General features: G+C 40.9%; 1 protein-coding gene across 7 annotated transcripts in view; it reads right to left on the bottom strand.

Annotated features, from left to right (window-relative positions):
- Positions 1–567: 567 nt before the first annotated feature.
- Positions 568–25509, bottom strand: part of HECA (hdc homolog, cell cycle regulator) — a 51306-nt gene continuing 26364 nt past the window's right edge. For 2 of the 7 annotated variants that reach the window (XM_038526185.1, XM_038526187.1), the window contains exons 2-4: positions 20017–21057; positions 14127–14281; positions 7507–11094 (exon numbers count right to left, since the gene is read on the bottom strand). In XM_038526185.1, the coding sequence (XP_038382113.1) occupies positions 10930–11094; positions 14127–14281; positions 20017–21057 (1361 nt within the window). In that variant the 3' untranslated portion in view covers positions 7507–10929. The other 5 variants (XR_005353589.1, XM_038526186.1, XM_038526188.1 and 2 more) reach the window with 5 other exon arrangements.

The following is a 25509-nucleotide window of genomic DNA, read 5'->3' as shown; positions in this document are numbered from 1 at the left end:
AAAGATTAAGTGATTTGCCTGAGTGTAAGAGGCACAATATAAACCGGAGCCTCCTGCCTCTGAAACCAGTAGCACTGCTGCCAGGCACGGCCCTGTTGGCTGAGCGAGTTCAGATGCCCACTGGGGGGTTAATGACCCTCCAGCATTTCAACAGACATATCTTGCAACCTAGATAGAACACCCAAGCTGGATGGGGCCAGTAGAAGCAAACCTCCAACACCAAAGGGCATTGTCCTGACTAGCAAAGAATGATCATAATCTGTTTCTATCACATTCCAAGCAAGTGTTATCATTTGCAAGTGGCATTCACTGCACTAAGTCATGAGTGTGGATGCCATCCTTCATGGGCATGCTTCAAGTGAAGATATTATCACTATAACAAAACAGATGGCCAGCTCTTTGTTTTCACCACCAAGGGGAAGAAATGAACTGTTTTCCAGCCCAAGAAGTAGGTTTTGGAGCGTAGGTCTCAGTTTGAAGCTAAACCCAAGTGGAGAAAAACAAATACGGCTTTCACAAAATTTCTAACCCACCTTCCTAAATCAGATTTCATGTTTATTCATCCCACAACCTTCTCAACTGCCTTCTTACCTTGCTGCCTTGCTTCACACGCCCACTGATTTTAAAATGTTCACAGCTATTGAAAGCGACCATCCTTCTGAACTAGGAAGACTGCTCTCGAAGCTCTTTTAGGAGTGACATAAGGTCTGCAATTCCTCCATAGTATCAGAGAACACCCTAGGTTTTCAAGAACCCCTCTGTAAGAAGCCTCCAGAGAGCCTTCTTTAGGGTTACCCACTTTTGGTGACACACCAAGACCTTCAGCCCTGTATGCTGATGTGTTGAACCACGTTCTTCACCTATAAAATAAACAGAGTGAGTCAGATAATCTCTGAGTCTTTCCTGCCCTGCCATTATAAGAATGCTTTCTGAAATAACACACATAACCATAATAAGGCACATTTTCAGCACTTACTACATGCCAGGGATTGCAGAGAGCCCTTTATTTACACTGTTTCACTTAACTCTTAGTAATACCCTTGTTTCAGGTAGGGACTCTTAATATTTACAGGTGAAGAAAGTAAGCATCGAGAGCTTCAGCTCTCAACGGACATTTGCTTAGTCAATCCAACAAATGCATGACTCTACATCACTCTAACTCATGTCATAAAGCTGCACTGTGATGAACGCTTGTGGCTGGTAGGCTCTCTGCCTACAGTTTCCCTCCCCACTACACAGTTGTGTGCTAACCAAGGGTTAGTCCATGTTTGTTCCCGAACTTGTTCATGCCAGTTATATTTGTCACTGCAATAATGTAATTTAATACAAATACCTACCAATCACGCATAATTATAAAAAGAAAATACTGTTTCAATAACTCAGTAGGATGTTTGGAAATAAGGCAATTCTCTCACACACATACACAAAAATATTGTTGAACTAAATGTCAGAATAAAACACTTAAATATTAGAGGACAGAAATCCCAAAAGGGTAAAGAGTTATTATATTTATGGTTTCTCCTGTGTCTTTAAGTTCTTGTTCCATTTTAAAGAAAACTCAACAGGAAGTACTCTTAGAGAATGCACCACAAAAGATATTGCAGCAAAGGCAGCAAGATGCCACAACTGCACCATTGTGCAGGAACCACACACTAAAACAAAAGAACAGAATCTGTCATGAATGAGTATTCCTGATTTTAATTTAAATAAAATGTTTATGGTATAGGGCATCCCTTGGTGGGGGGGGAATCTCTCTGCTTTATGAAGGTATAATTAACATAAAATAATGCACACATTTAAAGTACACAAGTTTTAACAAATGTATACACCTATGAAATCATCATCACAATCAAGATTATGTACATATCAGTAGCCCCCAAAGGTTTCCTCCCACCCCTTTGTCACCATTTTCTCTCTCTCCTCTCCAATAATAACTCTCTGCCCAGCCCCAGGCAACTACTGACAGCACACTATAGATTTATTTGCATTTTAGCAAGTTTTATATAAATGGAATCATAAGGTATGTACTCTTGTTTTCCTCTGGTTTCTTCCCTTCAGTGTAATCTGAGATTCACCCATGTTGTTGCATATTATCAATAGTTTGCTCCTTTTTACTGCCGAGTTATATTCTATTGTATACATATCCCACATTTTGTTCACCCAGTCTCCTGCTGATGGACATTTGGTTTGTTTCTGTTTTGTGGCTATTACAAATAAAGCTGCTATAAACACTCAAGAACGAGTCTTCCTATGGACATGCTTTCATTTCTCTTGGGTATATCCACAGAGTAGAATGGCGGGGACACAGAATAAGCACAATTAACTTTTTAGGAAACTGCCAGATGGTTCACCATCAGCAGCAAATGTGAGTTTGATACCTCACAACTTGGCCGCAATTGGTATTCTGTCTATAATCATAGTCATTCCAATGGGTGCGTAGTGATATTTCATTGTGGTTTTAATTGGCATTACCCAAATGATTATGTTGAATGTCTTATTATGTGTTCATTTACCATTCTTATTTTTTTAGCAAAGTGTTCAATTATTTTGCCTTTTTTTTGTTGTTTATTTGTTTTACTATATTTTGGGAGTTCTTCATAGATTCTGGACACAAGTCCTTTTCTTCCGGTCTATGGTTCATCTTCATTCTCACCAGTAACTTTGAGAAGTTCTTAATTTTACTAAAATCCTACTCATTCATCTTCAGATTTTTAGATTTTCTTTTCATCATAACTGTACTCTTTATCCCTATCACCCATTTCACCCATCTCCCCACCCACCTCCTCTCTGAACCATGAGTTTGTTATCTGCAGTTAAAAATCTGTTTCTTGGGGATGCCTGGGTGGGTCCGTGGTTGAGCATCTGCCTTTGGCTTGGGGCATGATCCCAGCTTCCTGGGATCGAGTCCCACATTGGGCTTCCCACATTGGGCTCCCCGCAGGGAGCCTGTTTCTCCCTCTTGCCCTGTCTCTGCCTCTGTGTCTCTCATGAACAAATAAATAAAATCTTAAAAAAAGAAAAAAAGTCTGTTTCTTGGTCTGTTTGCTTGTCCGGTTTCTTAAATCCTACATTGGCGTGAAATCATGTGGTATTTGCCTTTCTCTAACTTATTTCACTTAGCATTATACTCTTAGGTCTACCCATGTTGTTGCAAATGGCAAGATCTATTTTTATGGCTGAATAATATGCCGTTTTGTGTGTGTGTATACCCACACACCGTATCTTTATCCACTCATCTTTTGATGGACACTTGGGCTGCCTCCATAGTCTGGCTATTATAAATAATGCTACAATAAACATAGGGGTGCATGCATCACTCTCAACTAGTGCTTTTGTATTTTGGGGATAAATAGTGCAATTACTGGATCATAGGTCAGTTCTATTTTTATTTTTTGAAGAACCCCCATACTGTTTTCCAGTGGTTGTACTAGTTTGCATTCCCACCAACAGTGCATGAAGGTTCCTTTTTCTCCATATCCTTGCCAACATTTGTTTGTGTTGATTTTAGCAATTCTGACAGGTATGAAGTGATATCTCATTGTAGTTTTGGTTTGCATTTCCCTGATGACTGATGTTGAACACTTTTTCATGTATGTGCTGGTCATCTGTAAGTCTTTTTTGGAGAAATGTCCATTCATGTCTTCTGCCCATTTTTTAATTGGGTTATTTGGTTTTGGGGTGTTAAGTTGTATCAGTTCTTTATGCTTTGGATATTAGCCCTTTATCAGATATGTCATTTGCAAATATCCTCTCCCATTCCATATGCTGCCTTTTAGCCTTATTTTTTCCTTCGCTGTGCAGAAGCTTTTTACAGATTTTACACTTAGATCTATTATCCACTCTGAGTTTTTTTTTAAATATAGTGTGAGTATAGATCCAGGTTTAGTTGTTTTTTGCATATGGATAGCAAATTGTTCCAGCATCATGTGTTTCACTGCCCTTTCTTCACCAAATTCTCTTTACACCTTTATTAAAAATCAATTGGCCACATATGTAAGTATGGGTCTACTGTATTCCTCTAGTGATCAACTAACTTGTCTATCCCTACGCCAATTGTAGGGATCTCTTTTTTTTTTTTTTATAAATTTTTATTTATTTATGATAGTCACACAGAGAGAGAGAGGCAGAGACACAGGCAGAGGGAGAAGCAGGCTCCATGCACCGGGAGCCCGACGTGGGATTCGATCCTGGGTCTTCAGGATCGCGCCCCGAGCCAAAGGCAGGCGCCAAACCGCTGCGCCACCCAGGGATCCCGGGATCTCTTTTTTAAACTAACTTTTCAAATGTGTTAACTAATTCATGTCTGGGTTGGTCAGGGAGCTTTTACCATTATTCCAGTGGTTAAGAAACTTGATACAACAGGACAGGCAGGAGAAAGGACAAGGTAGAAAAGACAGATGGACAGGTATGAAAAAGATAAGGCAAAAGTATCACAGCAGAGGGGAAGAAAAAGATTAGAAAAAGTAGACACTTCTAAAAAACGTCATTTTCCAAACTCTGCCATCGCCAAAGACCACCCCCACCTAACTTGACCTTATCCTGTTCTGAAAGATTATGTCTGTAAAATAAACAGCACTTAATAGGTAGTAATTCATTTGTTTTCTCATATATTATTCATCAGAGACATATGCTACTGCCAGTGTTTCTGATGAGATAACCAAGGTTGCAACAAGTCCTGCCAAAAATAAATTGATCTTTGAGATATTCTGTGCAATCTCTTGGTTGGGCCATGTTACATCCCCATTAAGCTTTTTGAAATATTCACAGTAGTCCCCAGAACTGCCACCATTTTGCTCCTTTGCCCACTCTTTTTTAGAGCCAGGGGGTTCTGGAGCCTCAAACTCTAGCCTAGGGGCTTCACTTTAGCTTTACTTTTTTATCAACCACAACAGAGCTTCAGAAAAATGTGTGATTTGAAAAAAAGAAAAATGTGTGAAGTTAATGTGATGAAAACAAGTATAAGGAAGGCACCGATTGCCCACACATGGTTTTACAGTAATTTGGAGTATTGCTAATTACTACTTCAAGATATAGCCCCTATACCATCAAAAATCTTAAGTCTCTGAAACAAATATATAACCAGCATTTCTAACCCCTAAGGCTGTGTGGAATACAAATAAAGTGCTCAGGTTTAGCAACTCAGAAAAGTCTGAGATATCAGAGCTTCAGACAAAATAGTGAGAAGCTGAAAATGAAACACAGCAAGACAAACTGAAAATTTAGAAAAGAGGAAAACCCTGCCCAAATTGCAGAGACCAAGGCTACCAAATCCAACAGCAGGGCATGTTTGAATCAAAACATAACTGAAAATCAGCTCACAAAGCGAATAAAATGATGGATTCTTAGTGTAGACTATTGAAGTGTCACCTTCCTCTCTCAAGCAATGCTGAACAAAAGGGAACAAATGTCAATAAATTAATGCATGAAAAATGAGGAAAGACACAATTACTGATTTCAAATACTGTTTTTCCCTTTTATAAAAATGTTCCTGCTTATTTTTTTTCTTCTAAAAATAGGGGATGCTTTCAAATGTACTTGTCACCCGGGGATCCCTGGGTGGCGCAGCGGTTTAGCGCCTGCCTTTGGCCCAGGGCGCGATCCTGGAGACCCGGGATCAAATCCCACGTCGGGCTCTCGGTGCATGGAGCCTGCTTCTCCCTCTGCCTATGTCTCTGCCAATCTCTCTCTGTGTGTGACTATCATAAATAAATAAAAATTAAAAAAAAATGTACTTGTCACCCTTATACAGGAATCAGTGGAGCTTCTCAGAATTATTTCCATTTTTGAACCTGTGCAGCCAAAGCAAGGGCTACTATACCTTTTAAATCTGCCTTCTTACAATGAAGAAAGCAAACCCAAAGTTATCTCTCACCTGAAAACAAAATACCCATTTGTTGATCTTATCTGGAGGATTGAGAGGAAACCCAGGCTTACTACTCTCAGCTATTAACCATGTCAATTTATTATATAGATTTAAATTCTCAGGGTCTCTGTTTCTCTCTAAAATAAATACAACAGTCAATGCAATTTAACATGCACTACTGTGAATACAACTGAAAACATAGCCCTTGCTCTAAATTCTGGTATCTCTAAATTCTAGACTTTTATGTTTATGAGTTCTTTACTTTTAGGTTTGTGAGAAATTTAGCTAGATAGTTCTAAACTTGATTTTAAGATATGACCTAAACTATCAATCACGTGTATCAGAACCACTTGGCATGGTATCCATCACCAGGAAATGATGCAATGGTGGCCAATTCCATTTGCTGAACACCAACAAATGTAAACAGTGTCGTTCTACTGAACTCCATAAAACAAAGTGCTTTGTTAATTTTCATTTTGCTGTCCCTGAGGCATAGCAATACCAGATTGAGCTTGTATGAAGTCATTACCACAAAACTAGAGGCCATCATTAGAAGAAAAATATTCCCTAAAAACAAAAAACAAACAAACAAACAAAAACTACTTAAAATAATTTGTAACTATCTTCAAAGATATTTCATATTCATTAAATAGGACTTATCCCAACTATGGCCAGCTAACGAAACATGAAAAGAATACAAGCTCAAAGCCAGCTTTTTTCTTCCAAAATCTAACTCTTTACTAGAGAAATAGCCTGCATAATTAGCAATCTAACTGCTGCTAAATTTGGGTGAAAACAATATAAGCCAGATTTAAAGAAACTGGAAACCACTACAAACAAGATTCTTCTCCCATTAAACTTAATTCTTATCAATCACTGCTTAACTTTGTTTCTTCTTTCAGCTCTGTCACAGTAAGAAGTGTATTTTTCTTACAACTGCAAAGGAATTTTGTTGACATATATTACATCAGCAGAACCCACAATATCCCATGTCCTTAAGCCTTTAAATAAAATAAATTTATGCATAAGATGTCTGTAGTAAGTAAGTGGGAAGTCAGGCCTTTGAATCCACTGGTAGACTAGAGACACTTCCCTCACTCACATTTCCACATCTTATCCTATTCTAATGTTTTTTGTGGATTTCAATCCACTAGCTGAGAATGATATTTGAAATGAAAGGAACAACGAGATTTAAAAGATAAAACATACCTGACCACAGTGCATAAAGTCACAATAGGTTTAATTACAACTCAGTTTTCATTTCTTACAATGAAGAAGCATATGATCAAGTCTTTTCATTATGAAAATTGTTACAGGCCTCAGAACCACAGAAAAATCTGTAGAATAGGACCATTTACCCATTCAATAGAATTCTCTATAACCAGAACAATAATTTTGGACTATCCATATGGGACCAATCTACTAGTACAGCAACACTTATTTTATTGTGAAGGTAGGCTGCATGCAACACACCACCATCAAACAGCATATAACGTCCACAGTTCTTGTGAACTGCAGTAGTGACTGTGACCTTGAGCAGTGATCAAACCCCAGAAAGTCTTCCCTGTCTTTTCTGATCAAACAACCCCAAGCTCTGAAACCTTGAAGCTCAAACAAAAAATTAAGTGACACACTGAAGAGAGTACAATATTAGTTTCTGAAATTTTATTATTTTTAATACATACATTTCACAAACAGAAACCTTCAAACACCACACACAATTCCATAACCAAATGTTTCAGTTTTATCAACATTCTTTAACTATTTACACTGTCTTCCCTCAACAAAAGTGCAATCCAAGACATCTTGACAAGAAATCTTTAGGACAGGAATATATTTTTGAGCTGGTTTTAATGACGCCCATCCATGACATTTTCTTTCAATTACCTGCAAGAATAACAAAGTCAACAGGACATAGAAATGAGCTGGGTTAGGCAGCATCCTATTAAAGGAACCAAAACACTGAACAGATGCACTTTCTCCTCAAGTCCTCCTCAAAAGTCCAACTAAAACTGTTTAAGAGCTGCAAACGGGAGACCAAAGAGGAAAAGCCAAGTGGAGGTCCTGACCTGAGCACAGAAAAACAGACTGTAGGTTAAGGGTTGGTCTTACAGGACAAAACAGATTTCAGCAAATTAGTTTTCAGGGTCTAATAAGTTATGCATCACCCTAAATGTTAGTATTTAAACACCTAATAATATTCTTTCCTGATGAGCTAACGTCCCCTCAAAAGATATGAAAATACTTTTTACTCTGAAAATAAATTTCCTTTGCAAAAACTGGAAATTAGGACTAGGGAGAGCTCTTTCTCACTTAGAATAATACACTCCACTCCTCAATTTCACGGCCAACGTCTATCTTTTATTCAAGCAGTTGATAAACTCGGTGTATCACTTGCTTCAGATGCAACAAGAAGAGAGTAGAGAACTGAGTCAGCCTGAAGAGGAAATGATAAAGCCATCAGAAATGGTTTCTCACTGAACTCAAGCAGGTAAAACTTTATTTGTTCCAGGTACAGAACTCTTAAAAATAAATGATAGGAAAAAAAAAGTTAGAACAGATGAAAAATCACTTTGAAATTATTAAACACTTCTGAGTGGTTCATTTTATTGAACACTATTTATCAGAAACACAGAAAATGGATCTCTTGGGTGATGATATCCTTTAATATCCAAACCATAATAAAAGTAGTCATTTTTTTTTTGACATGCTCCAATTTCCACCAAGGTCTTCAGAGCAAGGTACTTTGATAAAGTGTGGTGAAAATACTCAGGTCAGCAGATTTCCAAACTAAGATTTATTCTCCACACTATTGCATATTCATTATATTTTATTCTCAAATAAGCCAGATTTTCTACTTTAGCTGAGAATGTGATGCTTTAAAGGCAAACAATACCCTCAGATGATAACTCTGCCTCTCCTTTTACAGAACTACAGCATCCACAGAATCCTAACTTTCTTGTCCAAAGAAAGGCCAAAAGCAAACTTTATCTAATTACAGGATAAATCTTCTCCTCCTTATTTTTCAGAGAGTAGAAACCAAAAGGAGGAGAAAATACAGTATGCATCAGATAACACATTCACAGCAGTTTTAGGCCAAGGGGCTTGTGAATGGGATCTATACATAAACTCTAAGATCCAGAACATCAATAATAAGCAATAATAGGGATAAAATCTTAAGTGGATTAAGAAATAGCATTAGAAATATTTTACTATCCGTTGGAAATTCAGAACTGAAATCCAAATATTACTCTCAGGACATGAGAAACTTACCAATTTTTATACTTGGTACATGAGAGAATCAATGGGGAACCAGTTAATTCACAAATGCAGCTTTGTGTATTAAGGACAAATTTGCAAGGGCTATGTCCTACAGATCTTTGCAGTTGCATTGAATACTGTCAGAGCAATATCGATTTGTGGCTTCGCAGAGGCATTGAGCATTTCGCCCCACTGTGAAATATTTTTCAGACCATCAAACACCAAACTAGATGCAGTAAACCGAAGTATAATCATCCAAACTGAAAGATAAGAATTAGTCGATATACTGATTCTTCAATGCTCTCGTTTCAAACAAAACATCAAATATTTCATACAGTAGAACTGAAACTTGCTTGCAGTAATACCTAAACACTTCTGAGAGGAAAAACAGCTGTTTTTCTGAGGGAAAAAAAAATGGCATAAACCAAATGAGTCATACAAACTGTTCATATAACCCCAAATTTGGCTATCCATAAAAGACTGTATTTTCAGCATTTTACTAGCATATGTGTGTAAGACTTGAAATTATCAAATGCACTTATAAGAAGTCATATTCCAATTCCAATTCTATGACGATATGGGATGTCAGTCTATTTAAATCCTCAAGCTCTAATTAACAAAAGGCTGGTTTTTGGAAAGCCCAATGCTCTGATTAATCAAGTTATTTAAATTATCATCTTTTTTCACTACTGGTTAAGTATCATGGAGAGCTTCAGAACGATCTATTTTCAAACATAACGTTAACACATTACAATCAGTGGTTTTGAAAAATGAAACACACTTTAAAGTAAAATATTAAAATTATCATCTTCCTCACATCCTCACAAGCAATTTTTTCCTTTCTTTCTTAAAGTCAAACCTATGATTTGGAAAACAGCATCAAATGGGTAAAATGTGGCCATAACAATTTTGTGGAAGACAAAGCATGGTAATGATGGTTCTGAAACCACCAGTTAGGGTCTATGGCTGTGGGACTGACCTGTGAGAAGGATGTGACATCAAACAGCACTTCGACAGCGCAGCCGACATACAACCATACTACCCAAACCAGGTCATTCGTGGATTCTCCTTATGAGCTCATTTGACCAACTTCAAGGACACAATTCCAAGGACAGGATTCTGCGTGTTCTTGGCCCCTGGAGTCAGTATGCATCACTTCCAAATTCATTTAGCATATTCTCTCTGTTACAGGTCACTTTACCTACAAATATCCGTTAACACCATTGGTTTTCTTATGTCTTATGATTTGGATATATTTTCAGTAGGAAAACTGCCTGCTAAATCACAACAGTGATAGAAGGAGCACTCATGTCCACTTTGAACGATCTGTGAGTCAGTGTGCACAGCTGAACACAGAACCCAGGCGACTACTACGCTGTCAGATCCCCAGGCACAGACTTACATTCACACGTCACGGGGTTTTCCCAGGGCCCAGAGAAGATCTGAAAGTGGGTCTTTGGACAGTTAACATTTTAATAAGACTTTCCTTCCAACTCCTACTATGCTTTTAGTTCCTAACCACAGAATCCCTTTGCTAGTTAAGTTCACCCTATCCTCCCCACCACACCTAATGACAGTGAACCGCTACCCCAGAACCATCTGTTTGGGCTCTCATAGGGACCACAGACTAACACTCAGGAGTTGAGAGAGGGCAAGGGGCCAACCCCATGTTAGTGGCACACATACGCAAAGGAACCCTCCTTTAAATTAGAAAAGAAGGTAATGTCACAGAATGTTTCCCTATAAAAGATATGTAATAAAGAAATAAAGTCAATAAAATAGCTATTACTAAAGCAAAGCTTTCATCAATAAGCTTCAAGAACTTTGAAGGAGGAAAATGGCTTCACGAAATGGTAGTCCAGGTTCCCACAGTGCGGACACTGCTGGACGTTGCTGTACTCGGAGAAGTACTGCATCCCAATCCGCACGTCTATCACAGGCTTCCCGCAGTGCTTACAGTTCAGGCGGGCCTGGGGGGAGGGGGAAAACACAGATGCGTGAGCCACCATGCCCTCCTGCCTCAAGACACTGTCAAGGTCACCTAAGCCAAAGTGCAACACTATTATGCCTGAGAAGCCCACCAAGAGTTTGGCGAAGCATCCCTCTTATGATGGAAGGCAAGGTATGCAGAGCAAAAGATATGTATATTCAAATATTCACCATCAATCTGACAGATTGACTCCTGATTTCTCTCTGGATAGGCAGCCCTGTTAGCAGTTGCATCTACTGGTAGGAAGAAAATTCTAAACTCGCACTGCCTGAACTTCTCCACTGAAGTTCCCCTAACAATAGGACACCCTTTCCCTGTGGGGTTATAAGGAGTGGCTGATGCTGACTTCCCTCATTCAAAGCCTCATGAAACTTCATGGAATGTGTTGAATTTATTTTAAAAATTCATATATATTTCTCATTCCACTCCTTACTACACTTTTCTTTGATGTAAAAATAAAATTTCCTGAAAATACTCCAGCAAAATTAACAATCCACGAAGAAGTGCTCTGTCTATCCTGAGGCTTCTGGAAACCACCACACACCAGATCTTCATTCATGCCTGGGTCTCTAAGAGTACATTCAAAAGGTTCCAAGAACTTAAATGAATAATCAGAAATGATAAATACAACAGACTCTCAATTTAGAATTCATTGTAATAACGTAATAAAAATTATAATCTCGTTTTGTCCTCAATACACTCATGGGTGGTATGTGGTAGTAGATGAATTTTTGATGAAGAAACAGGCACATAGTGATAGATGGCCAAGACCATGTAGATAGGAAGCAGAAAGGCTGAGAATTGAACCAAAGTAGCTATTCCAAGGTCTACATTCTTAGCCATGACATGGACGACCTTTCTGGAGCTAAGATAAATTCCCTTTTAGCTGACTAATCGCTTTGAACAACAAAAGCGGGATTCTGGGCCAACCTCTCTCTTCAGTCTGTTATTCCTTTCAAATAATTAACCATTAGCTTATTTTTGGCTAAAAGTCTTATTAGAAGACTTCTCTTGATTCCTTAGTAGCATCTAACACTTGTACCTTCATAGCGGGTTGAACAATATGGTTCAGCTGTTCAAGCTGACCCTTGAACAACATGGGTTGCACTGCATGGGTCCACTTATAAGCATTTTTTTTTTTAAATAAATACAGTAATACAATACTACAAATTTATTTTCCTTACTATTTTCTTAATAATGTTTTCTTTCCTCTACCTTACTTTATTGTAAGAATACAGTATTAACAAAATAGATTAATCAACTATGTTATCGTAAGCCTTCTGGTCAATAGTAGGCTACTAGTAGTTAAGTGTCAAGTGTTAAGGAGTCAAAAGTTATATGCAGATTTTCGACTGCATGGGGGACAGGGCCCCTAACCCCCATGTTGTTCAAGAGCGAACTGTAGTTGACTGACATTTTTCTAAAAGCCAAAGAGTAATTAAACATGTTTTCCATTTTAATTGGAGGCCCAAAAACAAAGGCCTGGGCTTACATTGTTTTAAGGAAGAAATACATGAGTACCAACAGGTTAGCTATGGCAGGATGCCATTCTACTTTCCTCCTTAAAGATAAGGAAATAAACTCGCTGCCTTTCAGTGGTATAGTATAAAGAACAGTAGACTGGGAACTATAGGTTTTAGCATGGCTGTGACACATTTGTAAAGACTTGGGTAAAAAGACCTCCACTATGTGTGGAAAACAAGGAGGCTGAACTAGCTCTCCCAGGTCCTTTCTAGCACCAACAAATGGCCCCAAATTCTTTCACTTCCTTAGTTCTTTTAAAAGAGAACCCTCTCTTGTGTGTGTAAAGAGAGAGGAACCACTTCCTTCTGTTTCTCTCATCTCAAGACCTGGCACTGCAGCAGTGAGCATTACAAAATCCTACAGCACATACTAAATGACTGAGATCCATTTCCAAGGCTGATGGAATTTTAAAATGGAAATGTGGTCAATATATTAGAATAGCAGAAAAGTAGTCAGTCCTATCTGGAGTCAAATGAAAGGCTATGGATGGCCATTTGGGTCTCTCATGGCCATACGTCTCTTTGAGAACACTAGTAGAGACAAAGTAGAGTTGAAATACTCACTCCACCAAACTTTTCACTCAGCCGACAGTTTTTCACAGGATATTCTTCTTAAAAAAATCAAACCATAGTCTAAAGATACAAAGCTATGTAGTAATTAATAAAGGTGTTTATCAGTTATTTCTATTAAAAGCCAACTCGGTGACCAAAGAGCAAAGGAAAATTCTTTCCTATCTGTGAATATTAAGGAATGACAAGGCTTTCTCTTCCCTTTCTCTTTCCCTAAATGAACCCAATGTACTTTCAAGGATTTTGTTTTGTCTCTGGTGTTTCCATGGACTTATTTAATGTGTTTTTACAGGCTATTACTTCCCTTTTTTTCTGGTGACCCCTAAGTTTTGGAAAATGCTTCCTCTTAGCAGTACTTTAAGGATTACAGATCTTTCAACCTCCAATACCACGCAGGCAGGCAGTTCTTGGGTAACTGTGCTATCCCACAGAAAGGGAACAAAAAGAAAATCATGTCTATTAAAGAAAGTAAAACCTCCTTCTTCCTTTTAAATAATAACTTTTTCTTACTAGAACCGAGGTATGTGTTAATCATACAAACCATAAAAAATTACAAGCAAAAAAGGAACCACTTAGCATCCCACCATCCAGAGACAACCTTTGGGTTACAGGTTACTAGATCCCTTTCCATAGTCACTTTTCATACTATTAGGCTATTTTATAAATTACCTTTTTCACTTAATACACTAAAAATATTTCCCATTAATTGTACATGATTCTACAATGTCTCCTCTTAATGGCTGCACAGTATTCCAGCAATTGCTTCATCACACTGTGCTAGGTCAGCCGTCAGTCCTGGACTTTGTGTGAGATTTAGGACTGCTCACTACCTTCCTCACCCTCTCCCTATTTAACTACATTCACCAGGAGACAGAAGCCTGAGATCATCCGCTGCTCGCCCTGTGGGGTCCATACCAACCTGACAGCACGGAGAGGCGGCTAGGATGTCGTAGGTGTACATGGTGCCCAGCTGGTGCCAGCTGCCATCCCATCGCGACTTACACTTGATGCAGATGATCTTGTGAACCCCTTCCAGGCAGTCTACACACACCGCATATAGGTGCATGAGTCTCCCTGTGCACAAAAGACACAATGCTGAAGAGTGGCTGTCATGGGGCTAACAAGTGGCTTATCTACTGATTATAAGCAGACATGTTATGATCCAGATAAAATAAGAAGCAAAATAGGTCATATTTATCACATATCTCCATGCTGTCCTTTTAGAATAATAATGAATTACTAACTACTGTCAATGGGACATATACTTAAAATTTCTATCATATTAAATACTGCTTCAATTCACTTTTCTAAAAGGCATACTGCCAGGTTTATAATATGGACATCCAAATTCAAATGACCAAGCCCTAAGTGCTAAAAACCAGCTAGCAATCATGAAGGACTCTCTGCACAGAAGTCCATGTGTGGCACAGAGACCATCCAACAATGCTGGTCTGCAGTCACGAGCTTTCATCCACTGACAAGTCCCGTCATAAAAAATTCAAACGTCTGTCTTGGTATTGGTGGCCCAGAATTATACCATAGCCACAATTACTGTGTTGAGTGTCCCTGTCTCCAAAATTTCTCAGCCATCACCATATTTAATTTAGGAACCAGAATCATATGCTATTTTTAAGTAGTTATTTAAAAGTTCAATGTCTTAGTATTTACTGGGCTCTTAAGAGATACAACCCCATTCCTCCATCATTTGTTTAACATCTAATGCTTGTGACGGAAAAGATGTCACCCTTGTTTACATGGAAGGGTTAAGATTCAAATCATTAGGAAAGACTGGTCATGTCCAGGATCCACCTCAACAGTGTATAACAGCAACACTGCTACTCTCTACGTAGAGACCAGGTAGCTCCACCATGCTGAAAACTATGCTCAGGAGAACACGTAGCCCTTCAGGATGTGCTGCTCCTTGCCAGCAGCCAGATCATGGGTCTTCACCTTTCAATGGTTAGGACCAGCCTGCTCCTTACCCACTGGAAAGGTATACGGTACTTACAGCATAGCTTTTTGTTGCATTTGCTTACAAAGCTCCCTCTTCCTCCTTGAGGATAGGAACCATGTTTTCACACATCCATACAGACACTTCCCAGGCCTATCTCATTTTCATCTTTCTCCATCAATTCCACGACAGGTACCCTTCAGATGTAGTCCTGGGCTTTGTCACATACTCTTCCCTTGCCCAAAGTCTAACACCCCTTCAAATCCAACACATACCAATGCCCCCATCTTCCTTCCCCTAAGACAGGTCCCCCTTCCCAGGAGCAGAGGCTCCTGTCCATTGCAGCATCATTTATCTGCTCTAGAGCCAAAGGGAGCCAACCAGGATGCATCTTCATCCTCTACAGGCAAGTTGTCCCCAATACCATAATTTTTTATTTAAAATAATATTTTGTAGCTATTCCTTTCAGTTCCCACTCTTAGCACCCAGCAGTCTCTCATCTCCTGCCATCTAGGTTGAAGATTTAAGTTCCACCTCTCTGGAGATAGGTTTCACCCCTTTCAAACAACTTTTCCCCCAAGAGATCATCTGCTTTGAAGAGAAAAAATGAACTTCTTCAGTTCTTAAAGAACATAGCAAAACTCTTATTATGGCTTGAAAGGACATCCACAATCTGTTCTCCCTATGTATCCTACTTGTTTTCCACTGGAGAACCTCTACTCTCACCAGTCTGTTCTCTCCAGTTCTCTTAGTCTCGACTTTTTTTTAACTACCATTCCTTTGCTCGCATTGCTTCCTGTCCTTATCAACTAAGGCCTGATGTGGCCAGACCCTCTGCTTATCAAAATCTAGCCCCCCTTCTGATATCTGCCTTCACACCGCCTCCTTTAACTACCCAGGCCAAAGTGAAATTATAGGATGCTTAAAGTACATCATTATCCAAGTTTTATTAATTCCACAGGGGGTACTAGAGCCTTAGGCCTGGCGAAGTTAGTTACACTTTTCTATAAGACTCTTATATCCTAAGATTATAAACTGATGAAAGGCAATGACAGAGTACTCAACACATGTATGAAATTCATTAAATTTGATTCACTGATGAATGGGTTAAGTGAAAAGAATCTGTCCATCACAAATAGAAAAAGAACAACACTCCTCTCTTGTATGCTGAACTGAACCCCTGTACTCTCATCTTCACAGAAAATATTTCCAGCCTTAAAATGAAGTGAATGTAGTTTCCACCTACTTCCCTCTAAAATTATCCCCAACCAAGATCAAGAACAAGAAATAAAACACAAACTCCATCTTCCAGGAAACTAGGAGATATCTGCAAACCTGAATCAAAATAGGAGGTCAGACATCAGATGAAGGAATTTTAAATTGCTTAGCTCTGAAACTGGACAGCAAACAGAGTGGAGAGTGAGACAAGGTGCCAAAAGGGAAAGAGTGTGGTAGACAAGTAACCATACATTCTATGCAACTTTTTCCATCAAGAAGTAGAATCTATTTGATCATCCCGTAAATCTGGGCTAGCCTTATTTTGAAAAACACAATGTGATGGAAGTGATGATACTCAGTTCCAAGCTTACACCTCTCGAGAGAGAATGCAGCCCCCATACTCACCACCCTGAATGCAGGAAAAAAAAACAGTCTAGCCTATTGGAAGATAAAAGATCACACAGAACAGTCATGAGCCATTCATTCCAGCTGAGGCTCTCTGCCAGGCCAACCAGTCTGCCAACCATCAGACATGCATGTAAGAGGCCATCCTAACCAACTCATAAAACCATGAAAAATCATAAATCATCACTCTTTTAAAACACTGAGTTTTGTAGCTGTTTGCCTTTAACCAAGGCTAAAAGATATAAAGGATTAGGTGAAACTCTAGAAAGGAATGAGGCCATTCCCTGTAACTTCACTTCCTCTTCCCTACTGAGAAAGTTAAGACAAGAAATTGCATCCATGTAACAAGAACAAGATGCTATTAAAAAGAGCTCTTGGAAATTCTAAATTATCATTTATATATTTACAGAACAGAAAATCTGAAGCTCAGTAAAAATACTCGGATATGAAATCAAAGAAATCTTCCAGAAGGCAGGATAAGGATAGAGATAAACAAGAGGATATATAAGAGCTCTCTCCATCTCAATCAGTTTAAGAGGTCCAATATTGGGTGCCTGGGTGGCTCAGTGGTTGAGCATCTGCCTTTGGCTCAGGTCGTGATCCTGGGGTCCTGGGATCGAGTCCTGCATCGGGCCTCCTGCAGGGAGTCTGCTCCTCTCTCTCCCTCTGCCTATGTCTCTGCCACTTTCTCTGTGTCTCTCATGAATAAATAAATAAAATATTTTTTTAAAAAGAGGTCTAATATCTAACCAATAGTTTCACGGTTGTTTTTAAAAATGAAAGAGGAAATCATCAGAGAAATAAATCAGAGGAAAATGTCCCCAAACTAGGCCATACATTTATACAGCCAAAAATCCAAGAAGGGTGCTGCACAATGAATGGGGGTAGAGGGGAAGATCTATGTCACAGTGAAACTTCAGAACACTCCGTATAAAGAGAAAATCCTGGGACGCCTGGGTGGCTCAGTGCTTAAGCACCTCCCTTCATCCCAGGGCATGATCCTAGAGTCCCGGGATCGAATCCCACATCGGGCTCCTTGCATGGAGCCTGCTTCTCCCTCTGCCTATGTCTTTGCCTCTCTCTCTCTGTCTCTCATGACAGACATTTATTTATGATAAATAAATAAAATCTTAAAAAAAAAAAAAAAAGAATCTTAAAACCTTCAGGGGATGGGAGGGGAGAACAAAAAGACAGGAATAAATCTGACTTCCCAACAGTGACACTGGAAGACCAGAGACAGTAAAGAAATCAATGACTTCAAATCCTACGGGGAGAATATTTATAACTTGGAAAACTATACCCAGCCAAACAGCAATCAAGTGTGAAGACAGAATCAAGATATTACCAGATTTTCAAAGTCTGAAAATACCTATTCCCATGCTTCCTTTCTCAGAAAGCTCCTGGGGATGTTTCTTAACAAACTGAGGAAATAAACCAAGAAAAAAGAAAACATGAGATCTAGGAAACAGAAGATAAAAAACAGAAAAGCAAGTAGAAGGGCAGCCATGTAGTATAGCAGGTAATGAGTGCAGCCCGACAGATGGGAACAGGAAGAGGAAAGGCTCATTGAAGGGAATTTCTACAAAAAGTAATTCATTAAATGGGTGATAGGTAGTGCAAATGCCTCTGAAAGCTCTGTGGGAGCTGCTGGAGAGTGGGAACAACCAGACAATGTTTCCAAAAAGACTAAGCAAATGAAATTGTGAAACAAATATTAGCTGTAATAACAAAACAAAAGATGTCCTAAAATATACTGTATTCTATATAAGAAATACACCTATACATCTTGCTCAGCACTAAATATTTACATAATCCTAACAGCAAAAACATTAAGCATTTCACCAAGAATGGTGATATGTTATCCTGAGAGAAAGGAGATTTAAGAAAGCACAGTCATCCACCTTAAGAGTCAGTCAACAGACAATATCAAAAATTGGATATGAAGGGCAGCCCGGGTGGCTCAGCAGTTTAGTGCCGCCTTCAGTCCAGGGTGTGATCCTGGGGACCCGGGATCGAGTTCCGCGTCAGGCTTCCGGCATGGAGCCGGTTTCTCCCTCTGCCTATGTTTCTGCCTCTCCCCACCCCACCCCCCACCTGTGTCTGCCCCTCTCTCTCTCTCTCTCTTTCTGTCTTTCATGAATAAATAAATAAAATCTTTTTAAAAATTGGATATAAAGATAGCGGTTTTCAAATTATGATGGTAAGAACCTGAGAATCGATTATAATTGAAAAGTGCTCATCCCTGGGAACTGAGACAGCAGGAGCTGGTGAGAAGAAGATAGGTATGGATATACTGTTTCTAGCACAGGTTTTTTAAGCATATTTTTAAAGTTACAAACAGGTTATATACATCATGTATCTCACCTTTATGTAAATACAATAATTTTACATGAATTGACAGATTTCTCATTTATACTAACCAATCCCCATCATTCAAGTTGTGGCTGAAGTTATCCCTACATTCTTAAATGTCAGCCACAGCATGAAGTTCCCCACCCCTGCCTTGGCCACCAGGGTGATGTCTCAGCTTTCACTAACCACCCACTTTCCTTTTGCCACTATCAAGAAAGCCTGATCTTCCATAAACTTCAAGATTAATCCAACTAATCTAAAAACACTTTAGCTGGGATCCCTGGGTGGCGCAGCGGTTTAGCGCCTGCCTTTGGCCCAGGGCGCGATTGCTCCCGGTGCATAGAGCCTGCTTCTCCCTCCTCCTGTGTCTCTGCCTCTCTCTCATCTCTCTGTGTGTGACTATCATAAATAAAAATAAAAAAAAATAAAAACACTTTAGTCCTCTCTGATATTCCTTTTTCCTTACTCTGTTATGTTTACAATGATCAAAAGATAATACACAGCATACAGGGCACATTACTACAGGTTTAAAAGGCAACTATTTTACACCATGACGTAATTATGCAATTCCTAGTCTAAATTCCCTCCCAATTATAGAAAGCTATACACGAGGCATCCCCCCTTCAAATTACAGCAGAAAAAAAACATAAAATTACCCACCAGAAAAACTGTATTTCGTACAGTGACAGCAGAATAGAGAAAAAAAGAGCCAACGCCAACTACCTCCACCACCTCAATGGGCAAAGCTGAAATATTCAAACATTGCCTGGCATCTGACTAGAACTAAAAAGTACCATCAGTAAAAACTAAGGCAGAACAGAGTAAATTCCATCTTGCTTTTCCATTTTTTAACAAAGCAGGCAAGGTGAATGAACACCTGTACCTTGAAGATGACACGGAACATCATATTCGATCTCATCGTGTCTCGATGGGCTCAAGAACAGAGTTCCGTCCACCAAAGGGAACTGTTCGAACACCGGGAGCGCCCGGTGGCACAGGGCACAGTTTACCACGTTCCTGTGGCTGGCGCTGAGGGCTGCAAGAATGAACTTCCGCAGATCCTCGCCCTGGCCCATTTGGGCATCGTCTTCCATCCGCACGTGGAAAGTGTTCAACTTATGCCTGGGGATGTGAGTGAGCAGCTCGGACAGGTCCAGGCGCCGCAGGAACTGCACCGGTGCGTCGAAGTGGCCCCCCCTGTGCACGGATATCCCAGCCGGACTGTAGTCAAAGTGGGTGTTTCGGAACACGTGGCCCCCCGCCATGGCCTTCTTGTGAGGCTCCAAATGGATGGCATTCTTGAGGAATTCCCCGAGGTACCTGGAGGAGCGGGGGCCGCTGAAGTGGGCGGGGGAGAGGATGGAGTAGCCGGTGGGCGGCGACTGGCCCGGGGAGCCGCAGGGCGAGCGCGCCCCGTAGGCCACTGTGCCCACCGCCTTCTCCTGCGAGTTCTGCCGGTCCATGGAGTGCCGCCGGGGGAGGTCGTGGCTCAGGCCTTTCTGGGGCTTGTTCGGCGGCCTGCACTTCTTGGCCTCCTCCCCTGCTTCGCCGGAGGGCCTCCCCGTGTTCTTCTCTGACCCAGCCTTCTTCTTTTTCTCATCCTGCATCCGCTTCACCTGGTACCAGTCTGTGTCCTTTTTTAAGTGGCCCTGTCCACAACGGCAAGAGCAGAAGCGGAAGGCCAGGTCGTAGCCCTTCTTTGTCCACATGTTTTGGCGGCACTGCTTCTCGTTCCAGCTGCGGGCGCGGCCGATGCAGTTAAACTGGACCAGGATGCTGCTCTCCCACTCGTAGAAACACTGCAGGTGCATCCAGGTGCTGTAGGGGCAGTGCTCGTTGTTACACACCACTTTCTGGTAGTCATCCTTGTCTAGGTCCACAGGCCTCCCGAAGCTGCAGATCAGGGGTGTGGCACAAGGGGCTTCTGGGAAGAGACACAGAGAGAGAGGTTCAGCACGCAGGGGGCCAGGGTTCCAGCTGGCACCGAGTCAGAGACCAAAGCCACCATCCTCACGCTAGCCCATGCACGTTGTTCTGGTGTTAACATTTCCACCACTGGAATAACACCAGATGGGATTAAAAAACATTTACTACTTTCTCCTGGTATTAGGTTGTGCCAAGGGATTTGATTTTCAAATATTTGTTATCGCCTGAAAAACATACCAGTAAGCTTCAAAAAGTCCAAATCCTTCATAGTACAATTAGCCGTATGTCAGTACTTGCAACAGTATAGTGTAGTATGAAGTTTTTCCCAAAGATGTGGGCGTAATGACAGGCAGTTCCAAGGTTCTTTTAAAAAGGAATCACTTCAGTGAACTAGGAAATACTATGATGAAGCCACTTAATCAACCAGCTCCAAAAGGACCCTCAAAGCCCTTTATCACAAGCTTTAGGTTATCCTCAATACCACAGAGAAGCTAGAAAACAGAATTACCTCGTCCCCTCTTCTCTTCTAGAATGGTCTGAAACCTGATGGCAGGAATGTTTGGTCCAATTAATTGTTGGTCTACACAGAATAATTACACTGCTAGGACATGGAAGGAAAAAAAACAGAATTCTCCTAAAGCCATCAGGACAGAAAGGAAGAAGACAGAAACACCAAGATATTTCTACCCTATTTAGCCACATGCCGCTCTGGACATCTGAAAAGCCAATCAGTTTCCCCAAAAGGAGAGAAAACTTGGTGGTACAAAGCAGAACCCATTTCTGAGATTGGAATTCCACTAGATTCCAGTTACTCCAACATCCATAACATTTTCAAAAGGTTCTTTTGGACAGCAGTTAGTACTCCTAGTTGGGAACCACTGGGCTTGATCTAGAAGGTTCCACATGCCAAGCTCAGTTTAGACTTTATCTGTTGTAGCTGAGAACGCTCAGAGTTCTTAGAAAGCTCCCCCTGGTTGGCAGTATGGGACATGAGGCTGATGAGAGATGCGTGCCTGAGCTACAGTAGCAGCAGAGTAAAATGGCATTCAATGTTGGGGGTGAGCAAATGCTGAAGGACAGCAAACATGGTTTGCACCATGACAACTTTGGGCTGGCCTTATTTTGGACTTGCTGAATTGAAAGTGCCTGTGTACCACTGAGGTAGAGAAAGACAAGACAAAAGAGTCAAAAGAGCTGGAGACGAAATACAGATGTGTGGCCACACACCCAGGGAAGTTAAGTCCCTGGACTGAGGAGCTAGCCCAAGAAGAATGGGAGAGGAAAAGAATCCGGAGAAGCAACAATAAAAAGGCTAGAGGAGTCCTCCACAGAGGCTGGTCAGTAATGAACTAAGGATTCACCACAAGGCAGGAGAGAATTATATCAAGACAGTTGCAAAGTTATAAAAACAGAGGACTGACTCAGAACAACTGTGACATCCAAAAATATCTCCAGATATTGCCAGATATCCCAAGGGAAGAAGCAGCAAAACTGCCCCTGGTTGGAAACTACTGGGGCAGTTAAAAACCAAAAGGTCCTCACCAGAAGAAGCAGTAAGCCAGTCAGTGACACCTTAGTAAGAACAGTTCCTGTGGAGTGACAAAGGACAGATCAGACATGGATGGTGAAGAGCGTACAGTAAGATAAAAAAGTAGCAGCAGTTTGGATGATCTTCCAGAAAATGCTTCCCAGAAGTACAAGGAAGGGAAGGAAAAACAAGGGGAAGAGGCCAGCAAGGGCTGAGCCCTACACATGTTCACCCACTCCAGAAATGAATGCCAGAAATTCAGGACAGCTTGAAGAGGAGGAGGCAAGGGGCCCTACAATTCCAGTCCTCAGGGACCTTCACAACTTCACCACTGCCCACTGAATTACAAATACAACATTCCACTCGCACAGGTGATGGGATCCCCTAAAGCCTCTAAAGCCTATGACACTTGCTCTTGTGTTACAATCATCCCCTTCAGTGTGGGACTCCAGGGCATCAAAAGGCCCTAACCAACTTGTCTGCCTCCATTCCTTTGATCATTGTGGCTCCTCCATCTATTGCCTGGGAGTCTTCATTTGTCCAAATCCCGCTCATCTAGTGCAGTGACTCACAACATGGACTCCCAACCAGACTGCCTGCTAGAATCCTGGCAGTACCATTGTTGAGCTGTGTGCTCTTGGACAAGCTACTTCCTTTAATCTTAATTTCCTGTACAGAATGTAGATAACAAATGAATGTACTTTATATGGTTGTTGTAAGGATAAAACCTACCAATACCCAGGTGGCGCCTCAGAGCAGGGCCTAGCACACAGTAAGCCTTCTCCCCTTCCTCCCATCCTTCCAGGCCCAACTCTAGACACTGATTTCACCAGAACCACCCCTTCCCCAGCTCGATCTGGTGTGAACCTTACTTGAGTCTCCACTGTGGTCCTACCAGGGTGGTGACTCCAAATAGGATTCATCTTTGTGTCCCTGCACCACTGAGCTTAGGCCTGACACACATCTCATGCTGAATAAAGCTGCATTAAAACGACACTGGCACATGAAACCAAACATGACAAACACGGCAGAAGAAGAGAGCAAGCTAAAATCCTAGACAGAGAGAGAGACCTACATGTACTGAACCATGCAGAAAAAAAGTAGAAAAATGGTCTGTAAACTGAGTAAATTAACCGTAGTCACCTGGGCTGTGACCTTTTGTGTCCTTTAAAATGTTAATTAGTCAATTAAACAAAGTTCAGTTGCTTTTATCTTCAATTCTTCAGAGAAACAGCCTTGGAGAAGTGTCTCTGAAATGTAATGACAGTAACCAAAGTACTATTAACCCAGGAATAATGAAATCAAATTGAAGAATGGCCTAACTATATCTTTGCATTTACAACATCCAATATCTAAAATTTTAAATGCTGAGATCAGCCTGATTTTTTTTAATGTCTTTTCATATTAAAGAAGGTAGACTAAGAGGGGAAAAGTCCTTTTTATATCTTTCTCAAAAAGCTGCAAATGTATCATTTAACCAATACTGAGCACTTCCTGTGCACCAGGTCTTTGGAGCTGAAGAATCAGCAAATGGTGCTAGGGGCTCTAACAGAAATATTTGTGGGAATCAAAGAGGAGGCAGCACTACTCCAGGTCCCTGTCTCTCTAGCATTGCCCATCCTCACCACAGCCGTCCTCACCTGCACTCCACCCCCCTCCACAGCTCTGCAATGAAGAGCTCCCACTCCAACCTGCCAGCCTGCTTGTTGACATCTCAGCCACTCTGATGTGGTCTTTGTGGCTAGGCCTCAAAAACAAAGACAAGGTCTTAAGACCAAATACTATGTGTAACAGATACCTGACCCTGTTACATACCTCCAGCCCAAGGGTGAGGCTCCAAGGAATGGGGCGAAACAGGGGGAGCCTTGGGTACCACACAAGGGCTGCTGACATGCTTTTATATTTCATGCAGCCTTCTGATGAGGCCACAATGGGCTGGCCTCTGAACTCAGACATGATTACCTTTGTGGCTTAGTCCAAACTTGGCCTCTCCCTCCCACTGTCCACACTGGAAAGGCAGCTGGAATAGTGCAAGAGGGGTTTGGGTGACTAGTTGTTTGACATGGAGCAGTTTCCTGCTTCCTCATCTGTAGAGTGAGGACAAAAATGCTTGCCTTCATTCACCTCAAATGTATATGTGGAAGCGCTCTATCAAGTTTCCTCACAACTCTCCAAAGCTATGTCTTCTGTAGCTTGATATCCATGTATCTGGCTCCACAACTAAATGCAAACTGCTCCAACAGATTTCCTACTTTTTCTATCTAATGTTTTAGACATACAAAAGGGGTTCAGTAAGTAACAGGCTATGCCTCTTCTTCAATTTCCTAAGTCTTATAGTTGACTAAAACATACAGGAAAGATTTTGAAACTCTAAAAAGCAGCACAAGATCCCTTCAGATCACACCTATAACAAATGAGCAGTCTTTTTATTTTTTTTTTTTTAAGATTTATTTGAGAGAGGTGTGGGGGCATGAATAGGGAGGAGAGGGGCAGAGGGAGAGGGAGAGGCAGACTCCCCACTGAGCAGGGAGACCAATGTGGGGCTCAATCCTGGGACTCCAGGATCATGACCTGAGCTGAAGGCAGACACTTAACGGACTGAGCCACCCAGGTGCCCCACAAACAAGCAGTATTACAGAAATACATTTGATTACTTCCTGAAAGTGGTCTCTAAACTTATAAAATTCCTAGCTCTTAACAACTGCAGTCCCACAAAAGTAAAGGTATAAATATAATATAGACTGATCAATACAACAAAACCTCTGGGAGAGAGATGAGAAAGGAATCCCACATCCAGTGAGGGTTTGTGTCATGTACACCCCTTAGGACATTCGTCAAAGCTGTGATGGTTGAACTAACAAGCAGTATGAGAAAATGTTCCTTTATGCAGTCAGCACTGCTTTACAAATGTATAGAAACTCT

This window comes from Canis lupus, chromosome 1, assembly GCF_011100685.1.
Source record: "Canis lupus familiaris isolate Mischka breed German Shepherd chromosome 1, alternate assembly UU_Cfam_GSD_1.0, whole genome shotgun sequence".
Lineage (NCBI taxonomy): Eukaryota > Metazoa > Chordata > Mammalia > Carnivora > Canidae > Canis > Canis lupus.
Note: the sequence above shows the minus strand (reverse complement) of the source record. Positions and strands in the feature narration are given on the sequence as shown.